Genomic DNA, 13,147 nt, shown 5'->3' on the forward strand with positions numbered 1-13,147 from the left:
AACGTTGCCTTCTCCCTTCACCCACAGCTCTAAGAGAATGCTAATAAGTGAATGAACTCAGCATCTACCTTACTGTGGTTTTTCTAAGTGCCTTCTGTTGTTGCCCTTCATAAGGAGCTAAGCATCCTCAGAAAAATAAATACACAGGAAACAAACCCTGCCTGTCTCTCTCATCTTACTAAATCATCTAATCTTACTGAGGATGGTTATTCAAGTTTGTTTTCTTAGCCTGGACAACATCAAACATTGTTTTATTCAACTGCTACACAGAAAAGATATCAATGAAGGGCAGAGGATACGTGAAGCACAATCATGCCCTTAATCTGAATACTTAAGGTAGACAAAGACCATGACAGAAATAGAGAAGAAATATGGAAAATGTTTACTCCATTATTCCAGTTCTTGCTGCGTATGCCAGGAGAGAAAGAGAAAGAAGAGAAACATTAGCAGCAGAAGAGGAAATAAGGATTAAAAGAACATCTAGAAGGAAATAACAAATATGCAAGTTTTGGTCTTAAACTGTTAATGTAGGCAGTTAATTTAATTTTCAGCAACAAAAAAGGCATTTTACGGCAAGTTTTAAGAACGTGAAGGTTGAAATACAAATTAACTGGATTTCTACTATCTAGAACTTGAAAACAACTGTTACTCATCCACTATTATGTTAGAAGATACGCTTCTACACATCCAGGTGTAGAAGCAGGCTAAATGTCTACACAATGACTGGAGCTATGACATATTGCTATTAAAACAACAGAAGGAAATACTAAAAGATGGGATTTTGAAATTTTAGGCATTTTTTTCAACTGCTGATACCATGGGGGGGACCAAAAAACCCCAAAATTTCAGTAATTGTATTATGTGTCAAACAATTCAAGCTGTATTCATCCTATTTAGAAGTTGCTTAGTCTGTAAACCAGCCTCAGTTTTGTTGCTAAGCAAAGCACTAGAACAGAGTAATAAAAATGTTTTTCTTGTTTCCACATATTCAAATCTTAATCCTACTAATTCTTAATCCTACTACCTCCTTCCAGAGCATGAGATACACAATCTCAGAACGTAACAAGCAGAAGATATTTAACAGCAATGCTGTAGTTTTCTTGTCATGTTCAGCTTACTGTAAGCACTGGGTGTTCTCTGCTGTACAAGCTTGCCTTATCAAGCAGGCTAGGGCAAATTTTTACTACAGGTAACAACTGTCACAGATCCCTGGCAGCTTTTGTGTAACATAATTGTTTATGTAACCCAGTAGGTTAGGGAACTGTAACCGTATTTACAAAGCAAGTCATACCTCAAATAAATCATAACCCTCAGCTTCCACCCTGTCGTACGGCCGGATGATGCCATCTTCATGAATGAAACGTGGAGGACGGAGATTAGACACTTCTTCAGTTGATTCCGCCACCCTGTCACAGACAGTGGAACAGTATTCCAGTAAGCTTAATACAATTCTGACTTTCACCAATATATCTTTAAAAAGTAACCCTGTCACTTGCCACATATTCCACTTACACTTCCTGGGTACCCTACAGATGTAAATAGAAAAGAAACTGCTAATAATAAATCCAAACACCATTAGCCATTAGACAGCTGCAGCGTAACTAGAGTTTACTCCCAACTGTGGATAATTTACTAAGGGTTCTCATGTTTATTAACACACTTTGCAAAGGTTCCCTTAAAACACAAGAAGCCCTTGATGTGCACTGCTAACCAAACTTCAAACTGGAGAGTTAATCTATTTTTTACAGGAAGTTTAAATGACGCTTAGACATTCGCATTCAGAGGTACACAAATCTACCTCTAAAGTAAAATTTACGCATGATCTTTTAATTATTTTCCCATCAGAGGAGGGTACGAAAGGAGAAAATGGACTAGTTACCATGTACGTGAACTAAAACACTGCAAGATGCATCTTGAAGCAGCAATTTCCAGAGATCATCAGAAATGACATTCATTGGAGGCTACTAGATGTCTCTCAAGCCCATCTATCCTACTGCATATTGTACTTAACACAAATAACAGTGTGTCACTAGGGGACCACTTTACCACCTGGTATCCAACACATGAAGAGTACTTCAAAGCTTCCTCGACATTTTACCTTTGAATTCCCTGGAAGGTACTGCTTGCCATATCTACGATGCCCCCTGTTGGGCGGGCTACCACTCCTACAAGCCCCTTTCCGATTCCTTTAAAGAATCCAGCTGCACCTTCTTTTTTAGCCCCTTTAGAAGAAAGAGAACAGGAAAAGAAGTAGTTTTAATGACCTAGCTGAAGACAATAACCTCAGAAACTACTACTGCTCCAGGCTGCACTAGAACCATTTTGCATCGGGAACAACTCACAGCAGTTGAGTACGTACATTTCACTTATAAAAAATAACAATTAATTTCCAACATTTAAATCACTTTGACATGAATTTTAATAAGCATTTTATACTGGATTTTCTCATCATCTATCATACCAACGAAGTGACAGTCTTCACAAAACCAAATACTGATCTCAGGCATAAAACCAAACTTGCTTACTAAGATTTCTCCAGCCTCTGGAGTCTCAAAAAACTTTTTCAATTGGTGCTTTTTCATTTGATATTTTCGGTATCTTTATTCCGGCCTTAAACAATATATTAGGTACTACAGCAGGCCTAACAAAATACATCACTAAAACAACGATTCTTTAATTCATACGAAGGCTGAAAATGTGGTAAAGCCAGTAATAGTTAGAAATATATTTGAGTAAATCATGTAAAATAAATTGTAAAGTATTGGGAAACCATTTAAAGCAGAGGAACCTTAGAGCTCACCTTCTACAGGTTTAGTGATTATGCCTGTCACACCACCAACGACACCCTAAAACAAAGAAGATAGTTAACGTCCTGCGTAGAAACAGGAATGCTGTAGTCCAACTAGGTAACCAGTTGTGTCTCATCCTTCGTTTTAAAATTTTACAATGGAGTTCAGTATCGAAAACATTGTTTGGCTAGGGTTTTGTGGTTTTTTTTTTTTAACTTTGAATTTTTAAGAAAACCATAACTGAGGAAAAAAAAGACAGGGTAACTAAAATGACTAAAGAAACATTTATGCTGGCAGGAAAGACTAATGCATCTTTTGTACAGTATTCAGTCTTGCAATAATTAAGAAAGCTGCTATTTCACTTTCACTATTAACAGGAAGCTGCCAGAATTCCCAGTCATGAGTGAGTGATACCAAATGTTCAAGATAAATTAATATTAAATAACTCTCCGGAAGACTTTAATGATCAAGTAGTTTAATGACACTAAGGCAGAAGAATAAACATCCACTGAGGCAACTTCGAAATTTTCAGCCAACTTTATCAGAAACAACTCCACAATGTTTATTACTTATAATCACTTAGAATTGAGTTGACTGTTTATTTTGACTGGAAAGTGATAGAGTTTATTAGAAGACTTAAATTGCATTCAGGTAATACAGATCTATCAGTAATTGTTTACGTGAGGTTTGTCTCGTATTTAACATTTTAACTAGAAATAGACATGATCTTTCAAGCAAACAGAAAAGGTTTCCAATTTTAGATTGTAAAAAAAAAAAAAAGGGGGTTGTATAGCTTCTATTTCCAAAAAATCTCTTCAACCTAGTGCAGTATCTACTTTTACAGACATTCTAGTTGCTTTGTGTTCACATTTTTTTAAGTCAAGAAAACCTAGCAGTTTTTATAAGACTTCAGCATATAGAAGGCCTTTTCTGCTATGCAGCACATGCCCAGAGCTCATAATTCACAGCTGACTTTAATGACAGAATCAAGTGCAAGCTAAAATAAGGGCCCAGTTACTTAAGTAACACATTTGTTGAAGAGGAGTAACTATTTGCTTATTTATGTAACTCACAGGAGAAACTGGTGTTACTTACTACACTTCTCCTTTCTGAGACCTTACCTTCAATTCCTCAGGCTGGCCAAACACACGATCTCAAACACGAAAGTTGATATACTGTACTGAGCCTCCTATAAACCAACTGCCTGTTTGTCTCTTCTGTTAGTTCACGAAATGATAAAGACAAATTTCTCTAGCTTCCTCGCATATAATTTTCAAGCATGGATTAAGGGTTGGCATATCATACCCTCTACTTAAAATTCATACCCGTAACAAGCCTTTTCCTCCTTTGGCCAGGCTGTCACCAAAGTCTTTTGGCTGTCGACCCATTTCCTCTCTTCGTTTCTGCTGAAATTCTTTATCCATAGTAATAGCAGCCAAGCCCTTTCCAACAGAACCAGCGATTCTAGACACCACCCCTGCTGCACCACCTGATGGAACAGGGCAAAATGCAAAAGTTACTCTTCTTTCACAATGTAACTGCAGACAACACACAAGAAGCCACAAAGTTAACAGCAATTTCCCTTCATATTCACTTTAGGTATTAACATTTTGCACAGAGCAACTACCACATGTTATCCATGACAAGACTCCAGAATCTGGCCTGAAATCCATAAACACAGAAAAGGTAAAATATACTGAAATGATTTAAGAGTTATCTAGCACATTGGATGGAAGCATATTTTCTCTCATTACTGTAACACATAGCTAAATAAAAATCTAAAACAGTTGCTGATCTTAAGAACAATTCTCAGGCTTCTCCAGACATTTTAGGGCCATTAGAATTATTTTCCTTATTCATCCACAGCATGTTACAAATTCAGTTACACATGCAATGTTTCTCAGTTTGCTTGCTCCATCTATGAAACAGACATTTAGATGGTCTTAAGTAAGTTAGGTATGAATGATCTGCATCACAAATACTGGCAATAGAATCTGACAAACTTAAACACTCATAAAAAAATTACCATGTAGATATTTTAAAAATATAACTTTCCCTTCAAAATTATAAGAAGGAAAATCTAAATGTAATCCATGAGTTAACGTAACTTATCAAAACAGTAGCAATACGATACATACCCACAGTGTGTCCAAGAAGACTTCTAACACCAATTACAAACCCTTCAGCAAATTCTTCAGGTCCCTGAACAGCACCCTAAAAAAGGAGCTTCTTATGAACAGCAGAAAAGTACACACTTACTGTTTCAAGAAAAGACAGCAATTTCTTTACACTGATGAAAGTATGTCCATTTGAATATGTTATTTCTGCATTGTTTATGTCAAAAAATTCTGCTTTCTTAACTGTTCAGAGTGTAAGTACAATGACAACAAAACTACAACCCTACTACCACTGGGATATTCAGTCAGCCTTCTATTCATACACAACTGAAGAATCACGAGGTCATACCTGGAACGGCTCATAGAAGAAAGCTTCAACTCCCTCAGACAAGCCTCTGATTAAGCCAAAAGGATTTCCAAGAACATCTAACCCAAGTATAAGAACATACATCTGTTTCAGGAGCTAAATAATGAGGGGGAAAAAAAAAAACCACAAAGAACCACAAAAAGAAAACAAGAGCAGTGTTAAGAGCTATTCTTACACGTAGTTCCATAGGCAGGTAAATTTTTTAATTTACTACGTAAGTAAGGTGTTAAGAGTATTCAACTAAGTATTCCTACTAGAATGAAGACAGGCTTAGTCAAAAGATGCATTATATGTATGAATATCTATTGAATATTTTGGTTTGGTGAAGAAAAATATTAATAAAAAGAACAGAAGCAATCATTTGAAATTCTTCAACGCATTTTCAGGACACTTTTGAATTTCCTTTTTTGTAACGCACCACCAGATTCCTACTTTAGTACCATGAAATTAAAATTAGTACCTCTTAGAAGTATTCATCTTTCCTTTCCTATTTTCAGTATTCTGTAAGATACTTAAAGTTTTACACAAAGGCTCGATTAAATAAACTTACTTGTTCACTATAATGTCTAACAACTCTCTTCATCAGTTGATCTCTCTTGTAGAACTGATACTTAATTTCAAAGAAAGCAAGTCTGAAAGAAAATTAATTACACATTAGTTAGATACTCTTCCTCCTCCTCCTCTAAGTATTTTTCTTTTTTCCTTCAGACAAACCTGAATTCTCTTTAATTCTCTTAAAAAAGAGCTCAAATCTCATATTCCCTCCATTCCTCTCTTTCCCCAAAAGCCGTATACATGTATACTAGTTGAAGCTTACCATGGACCCAACAATTAAATGTATAGTAGCTTTATTCAAAATTTGATTTTAAAAAAGCATCTTTACTAGCTTACTTGAAAATAAGATCATCCACATCTGTTAGAGTAGCTCCAATACTTTTCAACAGCAAATTCAGAGAATGGATGGCTATCATGTCTTCTCCCTTATCTGATGCTTCTTCACCAGAAGTCAGAGACAGACTCAAATGTAACTGTCAGAAAAAGAGTCAGTAAAAGACAACAAAATAAGACAAAAAGACAAAGAGCAAACAGGTTGTGCGGTGTACATATAAACAAACCAGTAGTGAAACAATGGTAAAGTATTTTTACTCACCTTGAGGAAATCTAAGAATTCCAACAAACATGCTTGAACTCACAATGGCATTGCTTTGATAACACTTTTTTTTAATATTTCCATACAGAGAAGTGTCAAATTGCCCTAGAAGTTTTACTTTTGCTATGTTTACATTTGTAAACTACTGTGTAAGCAATGAGAGAAATAACTTGTTAAATAGGCAGAGCTTAATTCCCAGTGCAAGTTAAATTTTAAATTCTGATTTACTTAACTAGCTGGTGTGTATTTTTGCAACGAGTCACTCTTTTGGGGAAACGCATGAACTTCAGCGAACTGTCTTTAACACTGTAAAAATGGGATTGTTTAGTGTCAATAAGACACTTTTTTCAAGTAAATCCACATGCTTATCTTAAGGATGGAGAAGACAACAGAACACTATTTTCCTTTTCCTTTGTTCGTCAACATAATCAATATTGCTTCCTTCTACTCCCTTAAAAGAGGGCATAACAGCTAATCCGTATGGTTTGACTTTTTAAAGATTTCCCATTTTTTAATTTTTTTCACAAGGCCACACAGCCAGTTTCACAGTCTTCCCACTATCCAGTGGTGTAGAATATTGGGATGGGTCACTGAAGCAAGGGGAAAAAATAAAAAAGGAGTGAAAGAAGCCTCTTCCTGTATTTAATGGACAGCGCATCTAGACATTTCAAATAAAGATGCAAAAGACACTTAAAAACAAAACCATTTCTTCAACAACTTCAAACAGACTAGCTAGAGGATGAAGTTAAAATATCACAATAGCATCTTGTTCCTCTCTTGTTTTCCCTAGCTTCACATTCTTGTAAGTATAAAAGCACTATCATATTAGGAAAAAAAAATAATCCAAGATTCTAAGTGTACTCTAACAGATATCCAGTAAAAAGTCAAAAAAAGTGCCAGAATATCATCACCTGTACTGGGGTTTATGTCTGTCTATTATACATTCAGTAAAAAGAGAAAAGAAAAAAGAAAACGAGTAATTCATTTTCCTCTAAATTCTTACTCAACATGATAGCCTTGGGAAGCATTCTGTAGATTCAGAATGTCTAATTACTGATGATCTTTCTTCCCTTAATCAAAACAAAAAATCTAACTGTTTCAAGAGAGATGTCAAGATAAGCCCATGAAAATATATTTTACTACAATTTATCATAACTTCAACCTGGATACCTTCAGGCCAGCATTTCATCTAGCTTTCCTCATTTTTATACTCATTGACTCTTGCCACTTAGCAATGATTAAGGGTTTGTTTCTACTCTTGGGCAACTAAGAAAATTTTCCAATAATGTATTAAGTTCTAGAGAACATAAAAAAAAAAATCTCCATTAGGAAGACAGCATGAAGACCTCAATCACCCAAAAAGTTGATCTGAGAATGTATTTACTCTAAGGAATTAAGAGAGCATTGATATCAAGTGTTTTATAAACCAAAAGTATCTCCATTACATACCTTAATTGGAGAAATATGGAAATGCTCAAAGAAGCTGAGCATTGACAGGTCTGTTAGGGAAGACTCCATTAGCTCAGTGTTAAGTGCATCTACATCTTGCTGGATTAATTTAGACTGTTTTTATTAAAAAGAAAAAGAAAATATAGAACAGAAGTTTCTCATCAACATATAAACCAGCATAATTATACGTATATATAATGTAACGTAATTAACAACATTATATATAAATGTAGGTGAAAATATACATACATATAAATAAGCAGCAATAATAATCATAACCAAATGTAATAAAACCATTAACTAATTAGTGAAATAGCCAACACCTCCAAAACTGGATACTTCTGTGTATCAGATTACAACTGTACTATATTTTTCTACAATCCAGGATAAAAAAAAACCAAACACACAAACAAAAAACAACCCCCTGAAAAACCAAACCCACAACAATTTCTGGGTGACTTTTCCAATCTACACTGTATCACTTGATATTCCTTTAAATTTCTCAATCACTTAAGGTATCACTTCTAAATTAATGTAGAAATACTAGAAAAACAACTTCCTGAGGTTCTTTGCATTTTTATATTTCCTTACAAAATCAGAATTTTTATACAGTACCTCCGAAGACATCATTTTTACCAAAAAGAAACTTGTAAGAACGACTCCTATGCACACTAAAACCAAATGTGACCTTTCTGAATACTATCCAGCTATGTAAGAGTTTAGAGCCACAAAAATCTGTTTCTTCTGCTCTCTAAAGACAAAATAGACTAACAGACAATTAGAAGCCAACTCTATAAACCCCAACCATATTTCATGTACCAGCCTTAACACTTTGTAGCCACAGGTGAAACAACTGCATGGTCAATTGATGAAACATTAAAAGAGCAGAAAAACCAGTTACTCATACCTAAGCTTCAGTTATTCAAACTTGTCAGTTAGTAACGCTCACAGCCAATGTTTAACAGAAATTCCAATGCTTCACTGAAAATTACCTTACTGTGTCCCTTTATCCACTGTTGTCAAATGCAATATTCACTCATTTCAACTGATGTATTCAGAAAATCACAACACTGTTACCATAAAGGCCTTATTCTGGCAAAAATCCCACTCTCTCATACGTTACCCTTTGTCTTTCAGCTTCCGGGTCTGTAGATGGAGTGAAAAGTTCACTAAGTGCTCCTAAAAACCCTTGATCGATTTTCAGTGCCATTTCCTGGATGAGAACCATGAAGTATCTAAAATGGGAAAACCAAACAGTGTATACTTGTAGAAGTTGAACTCAAATATCACGTGCTTACCCTACACAACTGAAGTTGTTACGCAATGTTGCAGATTAAGACTTACAATCTGACATGTCAACTGCCTGTTTATAGCTAGAAGGGCTTGCCAGCCTCACAGAGCCATGAAGAATACACAGTAACGTAATACATATCTTAACACTTTCAAAGTTAGCCTAAAAATATTAACCATCACCAATTATTTCTTACATTCGTAAATTATAGTTCCATGTGCTTCATGGATAAAATATCTCTTCCTTATTCACTGTCTCTCTACAAGAGTCATATTACTGATTATTTATTTTATTAAAATACACCATTCTCAGTTATTATATCTACACTAGTTGGGTACAGATACTTGCATTAGAAACTGTCAGTATAAGGTTTTTGTCTCATTTTTAGTACAGAAAGTCAAGACAGGCATATTAACTGAAGAACATACATTTCGTAACAAACATGCTGTACTGGGCTACACTAGAGACCATCTGAACTACCTGTTGTTAGAGCACCAAATCAACCCAGCACTGCACAGCAGACGTGCAGCTCTGATCTTGTAGTACAAGAGGGAAATAACTATAATTACTAAAGAATTTGCGTAACAGTCCCTTCACGTTGTCAGTCCTTACTTTCTAAAATTAAGTTTCTTTTAGAATATTTTTTCACTGGAGATGTTTAAAAATTCAATCAAAGAGCTGTTTGGTTAGGAGAACTTGAAGACAAGATTCACTTCTAAAATGTGTTACACCTTTGAAATTGTATTACAACACACTGTTCAACTCACTTGAATTGCAGCACTTTGCTGTATTCGTTGAATCTAGTGATGACACTGATGTCAATGAAGGGTTTTGGTTCTAAACAGAAAAAGAAAATCCAAGTAGGTAAAGAATAAGTCGCCAAGTTACTACCTTCGAGGCTGAATAAATCTGATATTACTAAAGACTTTCTCTCACCTGAATCCAAAGCAATCGACTTGGGAGGGGCTACAGGGTGAAATACAACAGGAAACATTGATCCTGGTAATTGATTATCAACCTAAAAAATTATTGCATAATCAGAGGAATATTTTAATCACATGATAATCAAAGACCATTTCTGGTTTAGAAGGATTAATAAAGTCGTTTATACATTGTTTTCAAGAATATCATCATTCTTACTTTGGGGAAACAAGGAAGAGGATCACACTGAAATTGTTTTGGAGTGTTACCTATCTAGTTATAAAAGGTCAGATGGTTAGAAACGTTGCACAAGGGACCCTTACACAGGTTCACACTCACAAAGATCCATTTAGAGGGTCTGTAGCCAATGGTGTATATTGACTGTAACAGTGAAAACTATTCCCTTCCCTGGCTGACTCTGAAGTGCAGCAAATGGAGATGAAGATGACAATTATGATAATTTCTCACCATTGTTTTCCTCTACTACTAAATGCTTCTCACAAGTAACATGCACAAGTCTCTATTGTTTCATTTAGCAACACTATTAGCACTGATTGGATTATGTTAATCAGGTGCAAGTACTGCACATTAATTACCTCTAAGCTTACAGGCAGATATATTATTCCATACTATTTTTGAGTATTTAAATGTCTATTATCTACCTTTCATTAGACAGTAGATCTCTGAATGTCTAGATCCACTCTCTAGAATAAGATGTTACATGACTATATACAAACTACAGTAAAAAAATTTTTAAAAAGGTTGAGGTTTTTGTTTCTTTGTTTTAGGACATCACAACACATCTCTTTAGAAATAAACTTTCCATCATAGCACCTTGCTTTACATAAACCCACCATTATGTGGAATTTTTTCCCCACTACTTGCAAAATCCTGGGACAGCAGTTCTGCAGTACTTTTCCATCAATGGAGCATTCACAGTACTTGCACTGCTCTGACGTGGTGAACAGAGCACCACAGATGTAAGATTGAGATGCTTCTTCATATAAAGGAATAAAATAAAAGCTTTAAAGTGTCTGTTTAGTTTATAGAACACGACAACAGATGGTACCTGCAGCCAATACAACTGAGCCCGTAAGCTTCTTTGGTGAGGCGACTGTTTGAATTCCACCTGAATTCCTGACAGGAAGTTGCGTCGGATGCTGCATCTGACTGGAAGACGCATTTCCATTGGAAATTTACTGAAATTCACCTAGAAATTTAAGAAAGCAGAGCTAACATACACTTTAATTAAAGAAATAATAAGATGTTATGTTATTAGTAGACAGCCTGGTGAATGAAATCTGCATTTTTCCTTATTTCATGATCACATGACTACTGAATTACTCATTCCAATTAGTTCCATGGAAAGCAATGAAAACCACAAGTTTGTCTGGTAAGCACATTACACTGCAACTTGAGTTGTCCCAGGCAAGAACCTCTGTGTCATCTTATCTCTTCATGAGTTTTATATTACACTGGCATAATTAAAGACATCTACATGCAGCTGACTACCTTCCCAGCTGATGCTTTTACCCTGATCCTGAAACATTTAATTTATGAGAAGCAAAATGAAAAAGCTCTCCTTTTATTAAAAGTCAAAGTAAGAACTTACAGAGACAAGTTTTTGGTACCACGTACTTTAAACGCACTACTGCAATGTACAAAACCAAAGTATTCACACAGCTGAGGGTACATCTGCTTTTCAAACGAAGGGATGATACGGAAAATAAGCCTGATCATGGTACTCCAAAATGCCTGTATTTTACTTGGCCATTTCAACACATTAAATTTACACGTGAAATACAGGTATGTATAATTACTGTCTAAAAAAGCTCAATTAAACTAATTTCAAGAGTCTTTGAACACTATAGGCTCCTTTACCGTATCAAGTCATGGGAATTGCAGCTTCTAAAGAAGCTAAACCCAAGATTTCTGCCAAGAATTTATGTTACATCAATGTGACTAAAGGTTCCTAACTAACATGCAGATACCAAGCAATCTTTTCTACCACACAAAAGCAAAAATCTTTGAGATTCTTACTTCATAATATATGTCTGGAAAATATCTCAGTACTGCCTCAGTACTACCTCAAGACAAACTGTTGTACTGTACAGAACATGAAACTATCCCCAAAAAAAGAGCTTGCTTTCTGTTTGTGTTCCTCTTAACACCGCATCTATCCTTACATAGCAAAACAGAAGTCTGTTTGAACTGTTGTACATGTTCTGCAACCATTTAAACACTGCAACCTCAAAACATACCTCAGTATCGCTGTCTAGTTTATGCCAACCTGGAGCCTGGAAAGCACTCTTACAAAGATACTTTTGATAAGCTTGTTCCAACAGGTTTATTTGCTTCTGATTAAATGGCTTCCATTTTTGCCTTGGTTTCAGTTCCCAAACAACACCAGAACTGCAAAACAAATAATAAGGTTAACAATTTAAAAGTACTTAAACCTTTCTTACACATGCAAATTATGTAAAAAATATTCTAATTTTTCAGTCTCAAAAAACTATTGTTTACTTTTCAACAGAAGCTAAGAAAGGAGGCAATTAAATCCCACTAATTCAAGTAAATTCTACTTATTGCCCAGCAAGAATAAATGTAGAACTTAATTTTACTTTAAAAGGTTCCACTTATATTCATTTCATTTCAAAAATGTCCCTTTCAACTCAACGGTACTGCTAAAATTATAATATGCTGTCAAATTCTCATTATTCAAAGGAATATTTAGGCTTCCATGTGCAGTACCTAGTAATTCCTATATAAGAGATTTCTTTTTTATTTTCATTGTTAACAAGAGAAAGTCCAAGACTATGGATTGACAAGTTTATTTCTTGATCAGGTTGTTCCAGCTCCTCTGCTTGTCGTGCTTTAGAAACTAATGCAACATCATCTGTGAAAAGCAGCACTCGTTGGCGTCCATCCAGGAAAGACACCCAGTGTATCTGAGTATTTGCATTGTAAGGGAATTGGCCACAGTCATCCTGTATTGAGGGAAAAAAAAAAAATGTATATACTAAGTATATATTATCCACAATGTTGCTGTACATTTATAGTTAA

The 13,147-nt window shown here is 35.2% G+C and overlaps 1 protein-coding gene across 4 annotated transcripts in view; it reads right to left on the bottom strand.

Annotated features, from left to right (window-relative positions):
* VPS13C (vacuolar protein sorting 13 homolog C) overlaps positions 1-13,147 on the bottom strand; it is a 98,671-nt gene that overhangs the window by 13,395 nt on the left and 72,129 nt on the right. For all 4 annotated transcript variants that reach the window (XM_086620306.1, XM_086620307.1, XM_086620304.1 and 1 more), the window contains 15 exons: positions 12,836-13,071; positions 12,346-12,496; positions 11,154-11,294; positions 10,100-10,181; positions 9,931-10,000; positions 8,996-9,107; positions 7,873-7,986; positions 6,165-6,301; positions 5,824-5,905; positions 5,256-5,369; positions 4,928-5,003; positions 4,115-4,278; positions 2,801-2,846; positions 2,099-2,222; positions 1,292-1,406 (listed from right to left, as the gene is read on the bottom strand). In XM_086620306.1, coding sequence (XP_086476432.1) covers positions 1,292-1,406; positions 2,099-2,222; positions 2,801-2,846; positions 4,115-4,278; positions 4,928-5,003; positions 5,256-5,369; positions 5,824-5,905; positions 6,165-6,301; positions 7,873-7,986; positions 8,996-9,107; positions 9,931-10,000; positions 10,100-10,181; positions 11,154-11,294; positions 12,346-12,496; positions 12,836-13,071 — 1,764 coding nt within the window. The remainder of the gene's footprint in view (positions 1-1,291; positions 1,407-2,098; positions 2,223-2,800; positions 2,847-4,114; positions 4,279-4,927; positions 5,004-5,255; positions 5,370-5,823; positions 5,906-6,164; positions 6,302-7,872; positions 7,987-8,995; positions 9,108-9,930; positions 10,001-10,099; positions 10,182-11,153; positions 11,295-12,345; positions 12,497-12,835; positions 13,072-13,147) is intronic.

The sequence above is a fragment of the Tauraco erythrolophus genome, chromosome 14 (genome assembly GCF_009769465.1).
Source record: "Tauraco erythrolophus isolate bTauEry1 chromosome 14, bTauEry1.pri, whole genome shotgun sequence".
Taxonomy (NCBI): domain Eukaryota; kingdom Metazoa; phylum Chordata; class Aves; order Musophagiformes; family Musophagidae; genus Tauraco; species Tauraco erythrolophus.